The sequence below is a fragment of the Passer domesticus genome, chromosome W (genome assembly GCF_036417665.1).
Source record: "Passer domesticus isolate bPasDom1 chromosome W, bPasDom1.hap1, whole genome shotgun sequence".
Lineage (NCBI taxonomy): Eukaryota > Metazoa > Chordata > Aves > Passeriformes > Passeridae > Passer > Passer domesticus.
In genome coordinates this window covers 43404942-43424780 of record NC_087511.1, presented here as the reverse complement: position 1 = coordinate 43424780, position 19839 = coordinate 43404942, and the positions used below count along the sequence as shown (strand labels likewise).

The window sequence follows — 19839 nt, the reverse complement described above, 5'->3', positions numbered from 1 at the left end:
ATGATATTCATTTTAATATTTGCAAAAAGCCAATCATAAAATATGCATTTTTCACAAACATCGAAGAGAGAATCATGCAGGCAGGCAAGGAGCTTATATGTGCATTCACATATACACAAACCCAGTGTGACATTAGACTTGTTTCCTTAGGAAACCAGTCTATTTCTACATCAGGACTATATATGGACCCAGAGCTGCAGGCAGTTGCTATCAAAAGATGGATTCTCAAGCCATGGGACATGCATCAGTAGCATGACACTGCTTCCAAGTAGAATGGTCAGCAAACTACTTCTCCAGGGTAGTATCAAGCAAAACACCTTGTCATTATTTTCTTAGTTTTCGTTGTTTTGTGGTTTTGTGTTGTTTTGTTGGAGCTGTGAACTAGCAGTGAAAAGGACAGGGTAAGAGCTAAGGTGTCTCTGGTGGTTTTGCAATAATTGATTTTTGGTGAAGGGGAAAAAGCCACGGAAGTGGTTCTCTGTGAGGAGGTGTTAGCAGCTTCCTCTGTGCCTGGCAAAACCAATTGCTGGCTAGCTCTGATAATTGGCACACTGTTAAGCCAATTCGAAAAGCTGGTAACGCCTCTATGATAACATTTAAGAATGAAAAAAAAACCCACTGGAAGCTCTCTAGCCCCCTGCTCTCTACAGAGGAGTGGGGGGTCTAGTCGGGCCCCCCTCCCTGGCAGGGCCGGCCAGGGCCCCTTCCCAGAGAGGACTGCTGGACCCTTTCCTGGCACAGCTGCCAGGCCATGCTGCTGCCAGCCATCCCGGCACCGCAAGCAACTGTGTGGCCAGGGCGGCACTGTGCGGCCGCAGTTGTCTCAGCATTGTTTGCAATGGACTTTATTTGCTTAGCCACTTTTAACCAGCCATGCTGAAGACAGAAAGACAGCTTTTCTTTATTCGGCATCCTGCATGAAGAAAAGGCGCGGAGTAGAGCCAGCAGCAGGCACAGCTTGTGCAGTGCTGGTGGAGACCATGTGACCAATAGAGAGAGAAGCACGGTGAGCGATTCCCCAATTGCAGAGCCTGGACAAGAATAACCTTTCAGCACTGTAGAGCTGTATAAAAACTGTTTCAATTGATAGAACTTGAGACCAAATGGACCTATGAACACCAATTCTCTCCTGAGTCAGAGAAAAGGAAAAAGTGATGACACATGAGGAGAACAATATGGTGACACTAAGGTCGGTGCAAAAGAGGGAGGGGGAGGAGGAAGTGCTCCAAGCGTCAGAGATGTGATTCTTCTGCAAGCCATGGTGAAGACTATAATACAACAAACTGTTTCCCTGCAATTGATGAAGTGCGTGGGGGGATGCAGCATTCACCTGCAGCCCATGAGAAAAAGGCAATTGTGCTGGAGCATGTGGATACTGAAAAGCTGTAATCTGTTGAGAGGCTTGAACAGAGAGAGAGCGAGCGAGCCCTTCCTTTCAGAGATAGAGGACTATTGCGGAGGATCATTAGCAGAACATCATGCCATAATGAATATGATCAAGTGAAGCCGATTTATTACAAAAAGCAAGCTATATTTATACTGTTTTCTATTGTTCACACCTCAAGCTAATACATGATTGGTTAAATCCTTTTACGCATGCATTTTAATATATCAGTTAATTTTAGTTAATCTCCTTCGGGCATCTCGCTGCTGTTTTCTTGTCTGCCTTTGCATCCTGAACTGTCTGCTTCTGAGTGTGTTCTTCTTTCGTGTCCTTCAAGGGCATGATGACCTTACTCAGTTTCTATGAAGGCTGGATTGTGCATATGTTGTATGTGTCCATTGTCCTGCAAAAAACTCTCAACTATTCCCCGTCTAGTTTTTGCACAAGCCAGACTGAATTAATAGCATGTTCAGTTATTCTTTGCACACACTGTAATAAGCAAGGTACAATAAGCAAAATCACTAAAATAATGCAAAAAACTATAATGCCAAAGCGAACTAAGTCTTTAAGCCAACCAGTAATGCCCCAAGATTTTAACCACTCATCAAAAGAGTTATTAACAACTGTAAGTTTCTTCATGTTTTAAGTTGCAAAAGTTTCTTGTGAATTGATTCAGAGTGATCAGAAAGGTTCATGCAACACATCCCTTCAAAATCTTCACACCCATGCCCTTGTGCTAGCAATAAAAAATCTATGGCAGCCCTATTTTGTAACACAGCATGGCGTATGCTATCAACATCAGTAGTGAGTTCATCTAGCACTGTGGACATGATGTTAATTTGTTTCCCTGCCCAACATGCTAGTCGCCTTAATTGCATGAGGGCTTGTGCCGAGGCTACTCCTGGCCTGAAAAATGATGCCAATATAACTGATGGTGGGTCCCATAATTGTACCTCATCTCTACATTCAGGGCCTAACTGATGCACACTACGTCTCGAGCATTGGGACTTGTGACTGATGTTAAGCATCTGGTGGATGTTAGGGGCGAATAACGTTAGTTTGCCAAAATAACATGCTCCTCTCAATGCTTTCTGGGGCACTGCAGGCCAGGCCCTATCCCCACAAATGAGGAAAACCCCATTTTAGCTGCACCTTGCTCTGTTGGTAAAGGCCTTATCCAATTGTTGCAATAATCTGTAGTATTATAGTACCATGAGGAGCCAGGGGATATCCAAGTGCTATCATTTTTTGGTTGCCCCTCTTTTATGCTAAACAAATCTGAGCCCAGAGAATAATACCCAAAAAATAGACAGTAATTGCCTGGCATAGAACCCAGGATGTCTAGCTCCTGTGGCTCCATTCTGGTGACATTCAGTCCCTGGGCAATTGTAAAAGCTTGTGCTCCCAGGGGATTCATTGAAATCCCAAGTGTCGCACCAATTTGCAAGGGTTGGTCCACTCTGGATATTCCACCATTGGATCATGCACCAACTTGACCAAGCCTCATTTAAATTTTTGTACACTGTGGCTTTAGTCCAAGGTCCAAATTCTTCCATAGAATCTAATGAAACTCCAATTAAACAAGTACGAAAAGGATCAGAGGGTGTAGCCAATGATAGGCAAATTGATTCCTTCCCTGTTTGATTAGCCCATGTAACCCACATGTTTGCTTGCTGATCAGTGTTATGCAATCCCTGCATTTTTCCTATTATCATAATGATTATCATCAATATTATTTGCGGGACAATTGCCACTGTCTCCACCTTTGCTGATCACATCTATGCTTTAGCCAATATTCTTTGACCTCGTCCCACTGACTTTCAGAAACGTGATGCTGTTGTGGCACTGCTATTCCTCTCCCACACTCTGCAGATGTAATCTGACTTTGCAATACAATTTGATTTGCTATTGCCTGTTTTGCCAATTGAAATTGAATCCAAAGCAAACCTGTGTTTCAGTAAGGGCTAAATCCTGGTTAAAATTCCAACACTGTAAAAATATCCCTCTAAGGGGTTCAGGGGGAGGTTGTCTTCTATGACTACACCCTAAAAATATTTCTAGTGCACGCTCAGCATTAAGCATATTAAGTATACTAAAACATCTATTGCAAGCTAAATAGTAGAGCTAAATTTTTGCTTTTTCCTGCGAGCTAGAAAAAGATTATTTTCCTGATAGACTTGTTGCCACCACTTCAGTTTGCATTTGACACGCTGGACCCTGATCCATGGTTTGCAAAAATAGCCATGAACAGAACAAGCTTGTTCAAATTGGTTTAAAATCCGTGTTGGAAGTGGTGGTAAGCTGTCATTACTGGTTACCGTAACCCCAGGTCCAGGTAGTTGGCCCGCATCTGTTAATAGCTGTGGAAGAAAGTTCAATTGTTGTTCAACTGTCAGGTGCTGGAGTATCGGGTTCAGCTGCATCTGGAGTCAGTGTTGTTGCCGACATTCTGCTTCTGGACAGAGCATTAGCTGGCAGGTATGACTTTAGGTAAGGTTTCACCCACTTAGCCGGAATACAGTGAATTCCCTTATCTGTAAGTAAGCACATGTAACCTCTTCCCATTAATTTCACTGTGGCTGGCCCTTCCCACATCCCCGTTTCAGGGCTTTTAAACATGACTTGAATACTGTCAGGCAGTTCCTCACTTGGCCTATGTAGGAGGGCATGATGCACAAGAATAGGTGGTTCGTCCCTATCTCCTGTTGTTCTGAGATAATTAAGTACAAAGGTAGCCTTAGCTGTCCTTTCTTCTGGGGATAACCCTATCATTCCCCCCTTTTGTTTTTGCAGCATGCCCTTGAATGTCTGATGGGCTCACTCAATAATTGCCTGACCTGTAGGGTTATGTGGAATACTGGTATCATGTTGAATACCACATAAATTGCAGAAACGTTGAAACTTTAAAGAACAATAAGCAGGGTCATTATCAGTCTTAATGGCTAAAGGGACTCCCAACACTGCAAAGCAATTGTACAAATGTTTCTCAACATGACGTGCTGTTTCACCTGTTAAAGGGGTAGCCCATATAAGACAAGAGTAAGTATCAATACAAACATGCACAAACTTCTTCTGGCCAAATTCTGCTACATGTGTTACATCCGTTTGCCATAATTGCAAAGGTTGGGTACCTCTTGGGTTAACACCAGTGCCTAAGCCAATGCCATCCTTTTGACAATCTGGGCAGGATCATACAATGCCAGTGGCATCAGTAAGAGAGATACCAAATTGTTTAACTAGCATCTTTGCAGATTGATGTAAAAAGGCATGAGAATTTTTGCTTGTTGAAATTTATCGGAGGTTGGCATTGGCCAGGCAGTGGCTAACAACCGATCAGCTCGAGCGTTACCTTCAGACAGACCAGGGAGATTTTGATGACTGCGGACATGAATAATAAAATACTCCTGTCGGCGTAGGTTCAAATTTCTTAGTAGTCGGCTTAAAAGTGAATCCAAATGTTTGTTATTAACTTCCTTAACTACCGCCTTTTCGAGGCGTTGTACACAGCCAGCCACGTAAAGTGAATCAGAAACAATGTTAATAGCCTGATCATTCCAATTCTCAAAGGCCCAAATAACTGCCTTCAACTCCAAGGATTGCAATGTATCTCCTACCTCCCCAAGAATTATATGCTGATTCCATAAACCGTTTTGCTGCCACGTACAAGCAGCCCTCTTAGACCATTTGCCTGCATCAGTAAATATTGTTAGTCCTAGTACCAGACACTCAGATCACCGTGGTCTGTCCTCCAGCCACTGCTGCTCTAACAAGGACAACACACGATGTCGCGGATAGGTATTGTGAAGTCTTCCACCATAATCAGTAAGGGCTATTTGTAAGGGTACTGCATGCCTAATTCCCCATTCTAAATACCAACTAGCTAAAGGTACTGCAATCGTGTACTGTTCCTGTCCCCAAATTTCTTGTATCCTCCCTCTGGCCTTCATGATTAATTGAGTAAATACTTCTAGGCTGTCGCATAGGTAAAAATACCCACTGCAGAATGGTTAAAGGATTAACCCGAGTCTCTGTCCATTGACAAATCAATGCAAAAGGATGTTTGGCATACTGGTCACCCTCTTTGCTATGGTTGATGATCATCAATTGAACTGGAACACCTTCGATCAGGCGATGCGCATGTGCTGTGGCAACCTTTGAGGCTATGTGTTCCAAGGCCTGTTGTTGCGTCCTATCCAGGGATCGGCGCTCATCTGCCCAGGATGAGGTACCTAGCAGCTGTATTAACAGTTTAAGTTCTGCATTAGTTATTCCAGAAATAGTTCTAATCCATTGTATATCTCCTACTAATTTTTGAACATCATGTACAGTTTTTATCTCTGTAGTAATGGTAATCTTCTGAGGTTTCACTACATCTTGATCAATGTGCCACTCAAGATACATCCATGGAGCTGAACGCTGTACCTTTTTGGGGGCAATTTTCAACCCTCTCTGTTCTAGAATAGTTGTCATGCTTGCTAAAACATTTTCAAAGTCCAATTGCTGTACTGATACCAAGATATCATCCATGTAATGATATATGATATAGTTGGGAAATTGCTGCTGGACTGTCTCTAATGCCAGGCTACGTAATCCTGGCACATAGTGGGCGAGTTACGCATCCCTTGTGGCAAAACTACCCATTCATATCTCTTGTAGGGTTCTGCTTTGTTGATGGAGGGGACTGAGAAGGCAAAATGACTGGTATCCTCAGGGTGTAAGGGAATAGTGAAAAAACAGTCTTTGAGATCAATAATCAATAAATCCCAGAACTCAGGTAACATAACGGGACGGGAGTCCAGGTTGTAATGCTCCCATACTCTGCATTACTGCATTGACTGCTCTAAGATCATGCAACAACCTCAATTCCCCAATGTTTTTTTGCATTGTAAAAATAGGCATGTTCCATGGGCTAGTTGATGATATTATATGACCAGCCTCAAGTTGTTCTTGAACCAGCTCTTGAACCTTGAGCAGCTTTTCCTTTGGCAGCAGCCACTGATCAATCCATATAGGGGTATCGGTAGTCCAGCTAATTTTGAGGATTGGCTGCCCCCCAGTGGCCACTATTGAAAAGGCTGTGTGACAATTGTGGCCTTCAGTTGACTTAACAAATCCCTGCCAATTAAACCTAACAAATTACTGGGAGTCTGCATGACATAGGGTCTTGTTGTTACACTCACTCCATCTGCTTAACCGAGTTGCTTGGGTTCCACCAATCCCTGCAATTCCCAAAACAGGATTGACTACTGGCCAATTTTTGAGCCATATAGTGCTTGAAGTGATTGTTACGTCTGCTCCGGTATCAATTGTGAGTCTCTTGGTAATAGAATTACCATTGGGATGTGTCAATGTTACCTGCTTATCCGGTTTACCTCTTGTAATGTCCATTGCCCAATATACTTCTGGTTTACTTGTGTGTCATGGTTTGACTCTGGCACAGTGCCAGTGCCTCCATGAAAATACACTTTCTCTAGTGGCTTCTGTGAGATGTGATCAGGAACAGAGCAAAGCAGGCTCCAACTTAGGAATAAAGGAAACAAATTTTATTAATTACAACATCTAAAAAGGAACAAACAAAACTAAGAATGAAAACCCTCCAAATACATTCCTCCTCCTCCCATTTCCTCCATTTTCTCTACAGAATGAAATAACACCATAGATTTCCACCCCGTCACCATCTCTCAGATAATCAACTTTCAGTCCATCATCACCCCTTGTGATGGGAATATGACCTTTTTGTTCACTGAAAACAGGAGAAAGCATAAGGTTGTGATGGGAATGTGACCTTCTTGTTCACTAAAAACAGGAGGAAACATAATGTAAATAAGTAACCGCCAACTAGCATGCGATAACATATGAGACTAAACATTGCTGAGCTAATCAAGATACAAGTTGTTCCCAGTCCCAGGTTCCCAGAGAGGGGGGCGCTGAGGAAAAGTACCAGAGGCCCTATTCGACGACCACCAGGAGGCAGAAGGAGACCCTCTAACAACCGGGTGGACATGCGCGGAGAAGCACCGGAAATGCGACGGGGCGCGGGAGGGTACAAAAGGGGAACGGAACAATTTTCGGCACGGCAGTTGGTGGAGCAAGGACTCCCCCGCCGCCCAGCGCTGCGATTTGCTTTCTCTTTTCTGTATTAATAAATTGGCTATATAATTGACCCGACTGGCCCATTGCGCTCATTTATAACAACTTGGTGCCGTGACTCGGATCGGTGGCCGTCGGAGAGGTCTCTCAATACTGGGGGGGGGCGCCCCCTCCGATTCAGAGGCCCCGGGACCTGAGGGACCCGCTCCCGGCCCCGACCGACGAACCCCGAAAAGAGGAAAGGAGAAAGCAAAGGGAGGTTGCGGGCCCAAGGAGACCCCTTAAAAGATTTGTGCACAAAGTCCGGACGAAGACGCGGGACGCGTAAGTATTACGGGATCCGTCCGGGCGGGGTTGGGATCCCGGAGTGCGGCGAGTGTGTGCGTGAGAGGAGAGCTGGCAGCCAGACTTTCCAAGTGAGTGTGGACCCTTAGTAGTGCATTTCCCACAGACCCGCGAGGGCTTGGGCCACGAACCAGGGGAAGCGAAAGTTGATTGTGTGAAAGAAGGCACTCCGGAAGAATGGGACAGGGGAAGAGTAAGCCCCCTGCCGAGGTGAAACTCCCTCCAATACCTAGGGAAAGCCCTTTAGGATTTATGATAGAAAACTGGCGACATTTTCCAGGCACACGGGACAAGGATAAGGCTAAAATGATTCACTATTGCATGGAAGTATGGGGAGGAAAAGAAATCTCCAAGAGGGTGTTTTGGCCTGTATTTGGCTCTTCAGAAGATTGGGTAAGGCAAACCTTAAATATCTGGGTAAATAGTAGAGAACCCCCCTGTGCTCAGGAGGAGAGTAATTATGCTAAAGTTTGGGCAGAGAAACCCGAAGTGTTTCTCTTCAAACTTTCTGAAACACCGAAAGGGAATAAGAGTAAGAAAAAGGGGAATAAACCAGAAGACACTTTGGTACCACCCCCTCCTTATGTACTCCCACCCCAAGCACAGGCAGCGGAGGCTCCTCCGAATGCACCAGCAGGGACAGACTCGGATTCGGATGGGCCCGAATATACAGGGCCAATGACTCGAAGTCGAACCAAGAAAGGCTTGTACCCCTTAAGGGAAATGCCTATGGGGGGACCCCAGGCCGGCATAGGGTTTGTATCGGTGCCCCTAAGCTCAGGAGATGTTAGGGAATTTAAGAAAGAAATGGGACACCTCTTGGAGGACCCGCTTGGAGTGGCCGAGCGGGTAGATCAATTCTTAGGACCTAATATGTACACCTGGGAGGAATTACAATCCATACTGAATATCCTATTCACGGCAGAGGAAAAAAATATGATTAGAAGAGAGGGAATGTGCATCTGGGATGCGCAGCACGCGCAGGGGCCGGCAGCAGATATAAAATGGCCACTACAAAATCCTAATTGGGATCATCAGGACCCGGCCCATAGAGTGCACATGCAAGACCTCAGAACAATAATTGTGCAGGGAATCAGGGAGTCTGTCCCAAGAGGACAGAATATTAATAAAGCCTTTAACGAAAGACAGAAAAAGGATGAGACCCCCACTGAATGGCTAGAAAGATTAAGGAAGAATTTTCAGTTGTATTCAGGAATGGATCCAGATGGACAGATGGGACAGGCAGTGCTAAAGGTACACTTCGTTTCCAAATCCTGGGAGGACATCAGAAGGAAAATACAGAAATTAGAGGATTGGCAAGATAGAGGGTTAGACGAGTTGCTAAGAGAAGCTCAGAGAGTGTATGTGAGGAGAGAGGAAGAGCGAGATAAGAGACAAGCCCGACTAATGATGGCGGCAGTGAGTGAAAGCCAGGGAACGGATAGGAGACCCGAACAGGACAGAAGGGAATTGAGGCGGAGTGGGCAGAAAAGCCCACGGGATAAACAGGAACTGAAGGTGTGCTTTTACTGCGGACGGAGAGGACACTTTAAGAGGGAATGTCGGACGCGGATTCGGGACGAGAAGGAGTTTAAGGAGGACTAGGGGGGTCAGGGGCTCTATCTCTTGGGGACCCAGAAACATCAAAGGGAGCCCTTGGTAAAATTGAAGGTAGGTCCCCAGGGCCAGGATATTACCTTCCTGGTTGATACTGGAGCTGAAAGGTCCACACTCCAGTCATTACCTAGAGGGTGCAAGTTATCTAGGGAAACTGTTACAGTAGTGGGAGCAAAAGGGGAACCGTTCGAAGTTAAAGTTATAAAAGAGGTAGTAGTAGAATCGGACTCCAAGATGGGTATTGGGGATTTTCTATTAGTACCAGAATCAGATTATAGCCTATTAGGTAGAGATATGATTGTAGAATTAGGTATTCAAATCAAGGTGGTAGAACAGGAGATTCAGATTAAGTTGTGTCCCCTAAGATTAGAAGATGAGAGAAAAATCAACCCTGAAGTATGGTATAATCCGGATAGTGCCGGCAGATTAGAAATTACCCCCTTCAAGGTAACCATTAGAAATCCGGAGATTCCAGTAAGAATAAAACAATACCCGATGTCTTTGGAAGGGAGCAAAGGGTTGAAACCGGAAATCGATAGACTAATCAAACAAGGATTATTAGAACCCTGTATGTCCCCTTATAATACCCCAATTTTACCAGTAAAGAAATCAAACGGGTCTTATCGTTTAGTACATGACCTGAGAGAAATAAACAAGAGGACGATAGCTAGGTTCCCCGTGGTGGCTAACCCTTACACATTATTGAGCAAACTAAGCCCGGATAACCGCTGGTACAGTGTAATCGACCTGAAGGATGCCTTTTGGGCTTGCCCCTTAGATGAAGTGAGCAGGGATTATTTCGCCTTCGAATGGGAAGACCCAGAGACAGGGAGAAAACAACAGCTTAGATGGACGGTGTTACCCCAGGGCTTTACAGAATCCCCTAATTTATTTGGACAAGCTTTGGAACAAATTTTGGAGGATTACCAAACCGAACCGGGGATAACCCTGATACAATATGTAGACGATCTATTGTTAGCAGGGAAAGATGAGGAAGGAGTACGAAGAGAAAGTATAAAACTTTTGAATTTCCTGGGGCTTAAAGGACTAAAGGTTTCGAAGGCTAAGCTGCAGTTTGTAGAGGAAGAGGTAAAGTACTTAGGACACTATCTAAGACGAGGTGAGAAAAGAATAGATCCGGAAAGGGTGCAGGCTATCCTATCATTGCCAACCCCCAGGAACAAGAGACAAATCAGACAAATCTTAGGTTTAACAGGATACTGTAGACAGTGGATAGAGAATTACAGTAGTAAGGCCAGGTTTTTATACCAAAAATTGACTCAGGATGGGTGGATGAAATGGACTCAGGAGGATACAGAAAACCTGAAAGAATTAAAGGAAAGCTTGGTGCATGCTCCAGTTCTAAGTCTCCCTGACTTAAAAAGACCCTTTTATTTATTCGTTAATATAGAAGGGGGAATTGCCTTTGGAGTACTAACCCAAGAATGGGCAGACAAAAGGAAACCTGTAGCGTACTTATCGAAACTTTTGGACCCCGTGAGCAGGGGATGGCCTACGTGTTTACAAATGTTAGCCGGATGTGCTTTATTAGTTGAAGAAGCTAGGAAAATTACCTTTAACAGTAGTCTTAAGGTTTTCTCCCCCCATAATATCAGGAGCGTAATGCAGCAAAAAGCAGATAAATGGATATCAGATGCTAGGCTCCTGAAATATGAGGGGATTTTACTAGAAGCACCAAATTTTACCTTAGAAACAACTGCTATTCAAAATCCGGCTACCTTTTTGTTCGGGAATGTAGAAGAAGCACCTTTAATACATGATTGCTTAATAACTATTGAAGAACAAACCAAGATTAGGCCTGACCTGGAAGAAGAAGAGCTAGACGAGGGAGAAAAGTTGTTCATAGATGGGTCCTCCCGGGTGGTAGATGGGAAACGCCAATCAGGATACGCTATTATTGGGGGCACAGACTTACAAGTAGTGGAATCAGGGGCCTTAGATAAATCCTGGTCAGCACAAGCCTGTGAACTATACGCTATTCTAAGAGCTTTGAAGCTCTTAAAAGGGAAAGAGGGAACGATATATACCGATTCTAGATATGGGTTTGGGGTGGTACATACCTTTGGAAAATTATGGGAAGAAAGGGGATTAGTAAACTCACAAGGGAAGGGATTAGTCCATCAACAATTGATAACTGAAGTACTGCAAGCCCTGAGGGGACCAAAAAGAATAGCAGTAGTACATTTGAAAGGCCACCAAGTAGGAACAGACCTCAAGACTAGGGGTAATAATGCAGCAGATCAAGAGGCTAAACGAGCAGCGGCTAGAGAAATGCTCTTGAGAGAAAAACCAAAGGAGCAGGATAGTCAGGAAGATCCAGCATTGGTCTTCACTCCTGAAGAGGAGGACAAATTGAAGAAAATGGGACTGTCTAAACTTAATGGGGAATGGGTAACTCGGGATAAGCGGAAAATATTGCCAAAAGCCGTAGCCCAAAGAGTCCTGTATAAACTACACCAAGGTACACATTGGGGAGCACAAGGGTTAGCAGACCACTTCGCAACCCAATATATGACTATAGGGCTACATGATATCGCCAAATACATTACCAAGAGTTGCCCAACATGTTTACGGGTTAATCGAAGCAACCTGAGGAAGTTGCCCCCAGGGGGTCGGCCGTTGGCAAAAAGACCATTTTCACATATACAAATTGACTTTACTGAACTTCCAAAGGTAGGGCGGACACGATACCTCTTGGTAATGGTGGACCACCTTACCCATTATGTAGAAGCATTCCCAACTACCAGAGAAACTGCCCATACTGTAGTAAGAATCCTATTAGAGGAAATAGTGCCAAGATATGGAGTACCTGAAACCATAGACTCAGACAAAGGGCCGCATTTCACCTCAAAGGTAACCCAAGATCTAGCCGACTCCCTAGGAATAAGGTGGGAGCAACATACCCCTTATCATCCCCAGAGTTCGGGAAGGGTGGAAAGAATGAACGGGGAAATAAAAAAACAGCTAACCAAATTAGTATTAGAAACTAAGTTGTCCTGGGTAAAGTGTATACCCCTGGCATTACTAAACATTAGGACACAACCCCGGGCGGACACAGGGCTATCCCCCTTTGAGATGCTATATGGAATGCCCTACAACTTGGAAAAAGTACAGATAAACCCCAACATCAGTAATAAGAGTTTGAACAGTTATTTGGTTACCTTGGAAAAATACAGAAAGAAACTGTGGGAAAAGGGAATGTGGGTTCAACGACCTCCTTTGAATCTTGTATTACACCAGGTTCAGCCAGGAGACTGGGTGTTAATCAAGAGTTGGAAGGAAAATCCTTTAACCCCAAGGTGGGAAGGCCCATATCTTACCCTGCTCACCACAGACACTGCTGTGAGAACTGCCGAAAAAGGGTGGACTCACGCCAGTCGAGTAAAAGGACCAGTGAACCCTTCCGACTTTCCTGAGCATTCACAGAACTGTCAGTGGAGAATAAAAGGACCCCCAGACGGCCTAAGACTGACATTCACCAAAAACACCAGAAATGGGCCGTCATCCCGATGACTGAGCAATGGGAAAGGCTAGGACCAGCGGACCAAAGGAGGGTCCAACAGAAGCTGTCATTAACTTTGCAGCCGTATCTACTAAGTTTAGCACGCTTCAACTCAGCAGCTCGAGAAGCCTTAACAAATCCTCCAGACAATTGGGTCTGGTGGATTGAAACTTATGGACCCCAAGAGGAACCCTCGTTCCGACCTCTTAAACGCAGTCCCTGCTGTAGCTGTGGAAAAGAACTTTGTGAGGCATGGGTAGCCTTTAAATGCGGTGGTTGTAATAAGGTTTATTGGAAAGAACAAAGGTTAATATATCACTTGTGGTGCGGGAGGTGTGCAGGCAAGGACATTAGGAGGGGAGATTGGGCTCTAGCATTAGAAAGAGAGAACGGGATACCTTATACTCAATTTCGGAGTGTGTATGAGACCCCAGAACAGCTTTTGTTAGCATGGGCAAGGTGGCAAATTAAATGTTGGTTGAAAAAGTGCCGACAGATCGCCAATTCCCGTATTCTAACTGCAAGGTGCTGACATACGGTACCACACTTAAGGACCTCAATAGTCGGACCCCTAGGAAAAGACATAGACCCAGACACAGCTTTAAATAATTGGATTGCTAAATTTGAACGTCTACATATCAAGAAAAGCCGGGTCAATCCGTCCCTGTCATAAACTTTGTAAAAGGTTGTGGTGAGTCCACTGCCAGAGAGGGAGGGCTCCCAGAAAATACTTGCCAACCTCGTTGGGAGGGATAACTAGGGAAAAGACTCTAGAGTATCCTAACCAGTCTCTTGGTCATTACAAGGGTAAAATTCGCAAGCGAAACAACAGTTACAGGTGCGACTCCCTGTTAACCCTCTTAAGAGGCGAAGGAGGTGCAAACTCCATCCCTCAGAAGATCCTTGCCGCCGAGAAGATAACAGCCCTCGTAACTAGTCGCAAACTAGTTGACGAGCGAGGCGGAGGGATACTTAGTGGAAGGATGGAATTTCACAAAATGGGAGCACCAATAGAGCTTACAGGCAGGGATCAAAAGGGCCAAGGGACTCAAGTTGAAGAAAGGGTGAAACTGGACAGGCTGATTATTCATACCCATACTGGCAGTGGATGTTACTCAACTTTAATGCGAATATTGATGATATGGTTATTGATCAGGGAAACATTAGGGGACAGCGTAAGCCATGAACCCTTCAAATGGTCACTTATTAGGTGGGAAGATCAACGAGTCATAGCAACAACTACAACTTCAGGAGTCCCCTCCTTTAGGTGTCAGCTATGTGACATTATCCAGGCTAAACCCTGTTTAAATAGGATAGGGTTTTATATGTGCCCAGCGTCGAATCCAGGGAAACCATACTGCAACTATCCTGGACACTTTTATTGTGGATATTGGGGATGTGAAACTATAGCTCATGGCTTTACCCCAGGAGGAGGGAGGGACTCATATATAAGAGTCGGATAGTACCCATGGGGCTGTACCCCTCCCCGATTTGATTTTGCCGGTGGAGTGACAACGGGGGGGAACTGCCAGTCCATTCAGATAAACGTGACCAATGACAAAATTAGCGATCCAGTTTGGGTCACAGGAAAAACCTGGGGGGCAAGATTATGGGAACCAGGAAAGGATCGGGGGGGGCATTTTCTAATAAGAAAAGAGCCAGTCCCTCATGACCCAGAACCTGTGGGGCCGAACCCCGTACTTACTGAAGAAGGGAGAAAGAGAGAAAGGGGCAATTATTCATTAGTAGAAAATCTCACAAGGAAGCCGACTCAGTCGGGAGATTGGCCACTAACAGCTCCACCTGCTCGGGAGTATGGTATGCTGTGGAAAGTGATGCAAGCTACATTCAGAGTTCTCAATACTACGAACCCAAATTTAACCAATGAATGCTGGTTGTGCTATACTGTTAACCCGCCTTTTTATGAAGCTTTAGGAACTACAGCAAAACCTAGGAGGATTAACGGAACCAATCCACGGGAGTGCCTTTGGAAGAGAGGCCAGGACAGAACCCCAGGGATATCAATAGTTCAGGTAACAGGGAAAGGAAGGTGCGTAGGAAAAATTCCATCAGACAAAAAACATCTGTGTGAAATAGATATGACAACCGTCAAATCTGAAAAATCGGCTAAGTGGCTTCTCCCTGCAGTAAATGCCAAATGGGTATGCAATACACTGGGAGTGACTCCATGTATATCTATATCTCATTTCAATGAGACATTCGAATATTGCATACAGGTTGTGATAGTTCCCCGAATTATATACCATCCAAAGGAATATGTATACGAACATCAGATCACTCCTGAACATCATTTAGTGAAACGAGAACCTTTTACGGCCACAGCTCTTACAGTAGCCATCCTATTGGGCTTAGGAGGAGCCGGAGTAGGAACAGGGGCAACTGCCCTAATAAATCAGCAAAGGGGTATGAAAGACTTGAGAGCCTCAGTAGATGAAGATCTAAGTAGAATCGAAAAGGCGATAGATGGACTAGTCAAATCAGTAAGATCTTTATCGGAAGTAGTACTCCAGAACAGACGGGGATTGGATATACTGTTTCTACAACAAGGAGGGTTGTGCGTAGCATTACGAGAGGAATGTTGCACATATGCAGACCACACTGGAATAGTGATAGATACCATGGCCGAGCTCAGAAAACAATTGGAAAAGCGAAAAAGGGAAAGGGAAGCACAACAAAACTGGTACGAATCATGGTTCAACCGCTCCCCCTGGCTCACCACACTCCTGTCCACTATAGCGGGACCTCTCATATTGTTTATCCTAACAATCACTTTCGGGCCTTGCATATTTAATAAATTGATTAATGTAGTAAAGGGAAGATTGGAAGCCGCCCACCTCATGCTCATTAAGGCGAGGTATGAACCTCTAAGCGATGGGAACACAGAAAACTACTTAGAGCTCAGCAGAAAGGAGCTTGCCAGATTCAGTGAACAAAAATAGTGACATAGAAAAAAAGGGCGGTTTGTGATGGGAATATGACCTTTTTGTTCACTGAAAACAGGAGAAAGCATAAGGTTGTGATGGGAATGTGACCTTCTTGTTCACTAAAAACAGGAGGAAACATAATGTAAATAAGTAACCGCCAACTAGCATGCGATAACATATGAGACTAAACATTGCTGAGCTAATCAAGATACAAGTTGTTCCCAGTCCCAGGTTCCCAGAGAGGGGGGCGCTGAGGAAAAGTACCAGAGGCCCTATTCGACGACCACCAGGAGGCAGAAGGAGACCCTCTAACAACCGGGTGGACATGCGCGGAGAAGCACCGGAAATGCGACGGGGCGCGGGAGGGTACAAAAGGGGAACGGAACAATTTTCGGTGCGGCAGTTGGTGGAGCAAGGACTCCCCCGCCGCCCAGCGCTGCGATTTGCTTTCTCTTTTCTGTATTAATAAATTGGCTATATAATTGACCCGACTGGCCCATTGCGCTCATTTATAACACCCCTCAAATAATCAAACCTCAAATCCATCAGGAAGAGAAGAGTCCCCCCTTGCACCACAGTCTATCCCCCAGAAACACAACTGAAACCTCTTGTGTTTTCGTGTCACTTGTGGCACCGCCCAGAGAACATCTGCCCTCGTGACTTCTTCCCCCCCCATGTCCAGTGCTCTCACCACTGCACATGGGCCAGGACTGCTTTTAGGGTTCCCCGTTTAAGGATGCTCCACCCAGTTTCAAAAGCAGCAGTCTCTCAACTTCGGGACACCAGTCCCCCCCAAATTTACCCCCTGGGGCCGAGGGGCCTCATGAACAGAGATCTTCCTCTCCACGGAGACAGAGGGCATCCCACACCCTCCTTAGCCGTCTCTGTTCACGCCACTGCTTCACTCTTGACTCCGAGGCATTGCCTCCCCCTAAATACAGTCTCTGGGTCACGGGAAAAGCATGGGTCTGTCCATGGCCATACAAGAAAGAGTCCAGCTCAAGGCCACTCCATCATCTCTTCCCACCTAGGATTCTTCTCACCTCTTTGGACGTCTCTCACATGCACCAACTTTCCTCACACTTGCCCATTTCATCATCTCTCATCTCTCTCTCCTCATTCAGATTCAGGAGGATCAGTATTTGTAAGGTTTCCATTATTCTACAAAGGGGTTAAAACCTTCACCTCTGTCTGCCCAGAACTCCCACAGCTGCCGGGCACCTTCTCTTGCCTTATCCCCCACTTCTGGCTGGCCGTGCTGCCAGTCCATGATATCAAATTTCAAGGCAGCACAGGCACTGGCTCTTTCTCTCAATCTCTCTCCCAGGGGGTGGGGGGGGGTGGGGGGTGGGGGGGCGATGCTTCTCAGGGCTCTTCCACCCTTCCATCTTGCAAGGCCTTCACCCCCCTCCTCTGCCCAAGGCTCCGGCCTATCTCACCTGGCCGCATGGCTTCCCTCCCCCACCCAGCCCCAGCTGGGCAGGGAAGGTCTGAGCTCCTTCACGGACCATAACCAAGAGAGAGTTCTCCTGGGAGTTCTTGCTTTTAACACCCTGTGTTCTCAGAGGCGGTCCATACCTTCAGTGGACAAACCAGGTGCCAATATTCAAATCCAAGCACTGATTGGTTTGATCACAACCTCCCAAAAAACTCACTTCCTTCTTAACCTACGACATTGTGGAACCAAAACCGCCTGTTCCCCGCTCCTTCAATTCTGTACAGGGAACACAAGACGTAAAAGGAACAAGTTGAGCAATTTGTGATCCTTTAGAGATAGATACAGGAGGGGAAAAAGTCCTAACCATAATTTTGATAACCCCTTTTTAGTCTGCATTAATAACCCTGGGAATTACATCCAATCCTCTTTTGCTAGCAATCACCTCCCAAACAGGAAAGCACTAAGCCCACACCCTGGAGGTCCCTTTACATTAGTCTCTACCAGATGTACTGCAGAGTCAGTGATGGTAATGTCTACTGTGGTTTCCACGTCCACTCCGGCGCTTCCAGGAGTTGCAGATTGGAGTGAATAAAGTCCTCCAGAGGGGGTTGAGCCACCCATGCAGCTCCCCGAGCTTGTGTCTTCGCGCGTGGGGTGGCACTCCGTTGCCCGTTTCCCTGGAACCTGCAGTTGTAGCAGGCACAGGGCCTGCAAGGCCTTGGAGATCAGAGGCCTGAGCTAGGAAATACCAAAGTCAGCATGACTAAGGTTTTAGAAGCCCCTCTCTTCCGCCTTTCGGACCCTGTTATCTCCCTGTATATCCATAGGTCACTTTTCCCCTGACCCTTACTATTGGACAGTTTTCAATCCCCCTGTAAGGTATAAAAACCCCTCACTCTGCCCGGTTCGGCAGAGGAGAGCTGTCCCTGGACCCTTCGCGGAGACCCCAATAAAGAACCCTGCGGAACCCACACAGCGCTGCTCCCTCTCTCTCTGCGTCTGCTGCGGCGATACCTAGGGCGACGGCCCCAGGCAAGCTGAAAGAGCTGAAATCACTAAAGAGCTGAGCTGCGAATCACTATAGCTTGCCTGGGTTGCCTGAGCCCCCCGCTGGGCGATCCTGGACCCCCGTTGAGCTATCCTGGCCGGCCTCCCCGCTGGGCTTCTGCCCCTCGGGGGCCATAGCTGGCGCACCGAACATAGCGGACGCCCGAACAGCGAGGGGCCCCTGGGCCGACATCTGGACCGCCGTGATAGCCTGGCCGCGGAACTGAATGCCGGACCTGGCATTTCAGAGGAGCAGCATTTCTTCGTGAAATTGTCACTGCCTCCGCTCGCCAGAAATCCTGGAAGGAGAAGCTCTCCGTTTTAGAAGGACTCTTCTGGACAGGAGGTCAGCCGACCCGCACCCCGACACCTGGGCACGCGAGTGTCTGCGGAGGCTGACGAGCAGACGACCCCCAGCAGAACTTTGACCCACAACAGACTGAAAAAGTGTAAGTTTAACACAGCCTTTCTTGCGCGCAAAAATATTTTTTCCTTGGGTCCTTTTTTTTGGGTTTTTTTCTTTTTTTTCTCTTTTTTTCTGCTGGTGGGAACTGAAAAATGGGATCAAAGCTTAGTAAGCGATCCCAAAACGAGAGAGATTTATATTCCCTAATCCTAGAAATCCTATCTTCTAACAACTTTTCTTTTTCTAAAGGTAACCTTTCAAAAACTAACCTGAAACAATTTATAAAGTGGATTCTCTGCCACTTCCCAGATACTAATACACAGACTATTACCTTAGACTCCTTTTGGGATACAATTGGGACCACGATATATAAGTTTCAAACTAACCAAGACTTTTCTGTAACCCGGTTTTTACCTATGTTTCACGCTATCACTAAAGCTGTAGAAAAAACTAACAAAAAGATAGTAACTTCAGAGCTAGCTTCTGTGGAACGAAGCGGAAAGTCCTTATCTCACTTAACAGAAGCGGCTATTTCAAATGCTAATGGAGGAGATAACGCCCCCTCCACCCTGAATTCCAGCACTTCGCTGGGTCCTAGTGTCCCGCCATCTGCGCCGCAACCCTCCGACCCCAGGGCGCCCATGGCCCCTGCCCACCCCCTCTTCCCCCCCGCCTTCCCCTCGGCCGCCACACCCTGCGCGCCTCCTTGCTCTGCGTTATCTCCGAGAGCATCTGCGCCAGTTCCCGCCGGGACCGACCCAAACCCCACCCCTCCCCCTGCTCCCCCCGACCCTGCGGGGGCCCCCCCCACCCCCTTTGCCGTCCCTCCTGTCCCTGCCGCGCCCGCCCCCACTCCCTCTCCCGCCCTTGCCCCCCCCCGCTACCATCGCGTCTTTCCCTGCCCCCGGCATCATCCCTGCTGCGGCATGGGACCGGCCCCCCTGGGTACCCGCGCCCCCCCCCACCACCGCGTTTTGCCTGCCGCCGGAATCGTGCCTGTCCGCGTATCGGCCCCAGACCCAAGCCATCCTGTATCCGCCGCAC

At 46.5% G+C, this 19839-nt stretch overlaps 1 protein-coding gene across 1 annotated transcript in view; it reads left to right on the top strand.

Annotated features, from left to right (window-relative positions):
* Positions 1 to 5166: 5166 nt before the first annotated feature.
* The window catches only part of LOC135289060 (uncharacterized), a 43990-nt gene continuing 29317 nt past the window's right edge, over positions 5167 to 19839 (top strand). Inside the window, exons 1-2 of the mRNA XM_064402428.1 lie at positions 5167 to 5206; positions 10068 to 11848. Coding sequence (XP_064258498.1) covers positions 5167 to 5206; positions 10068 to 11848 — 1821 coding nt within the window. The remainder of the gene's footprint in view (positions 5207 to 10067; positions 11849 to 19839) is intronic.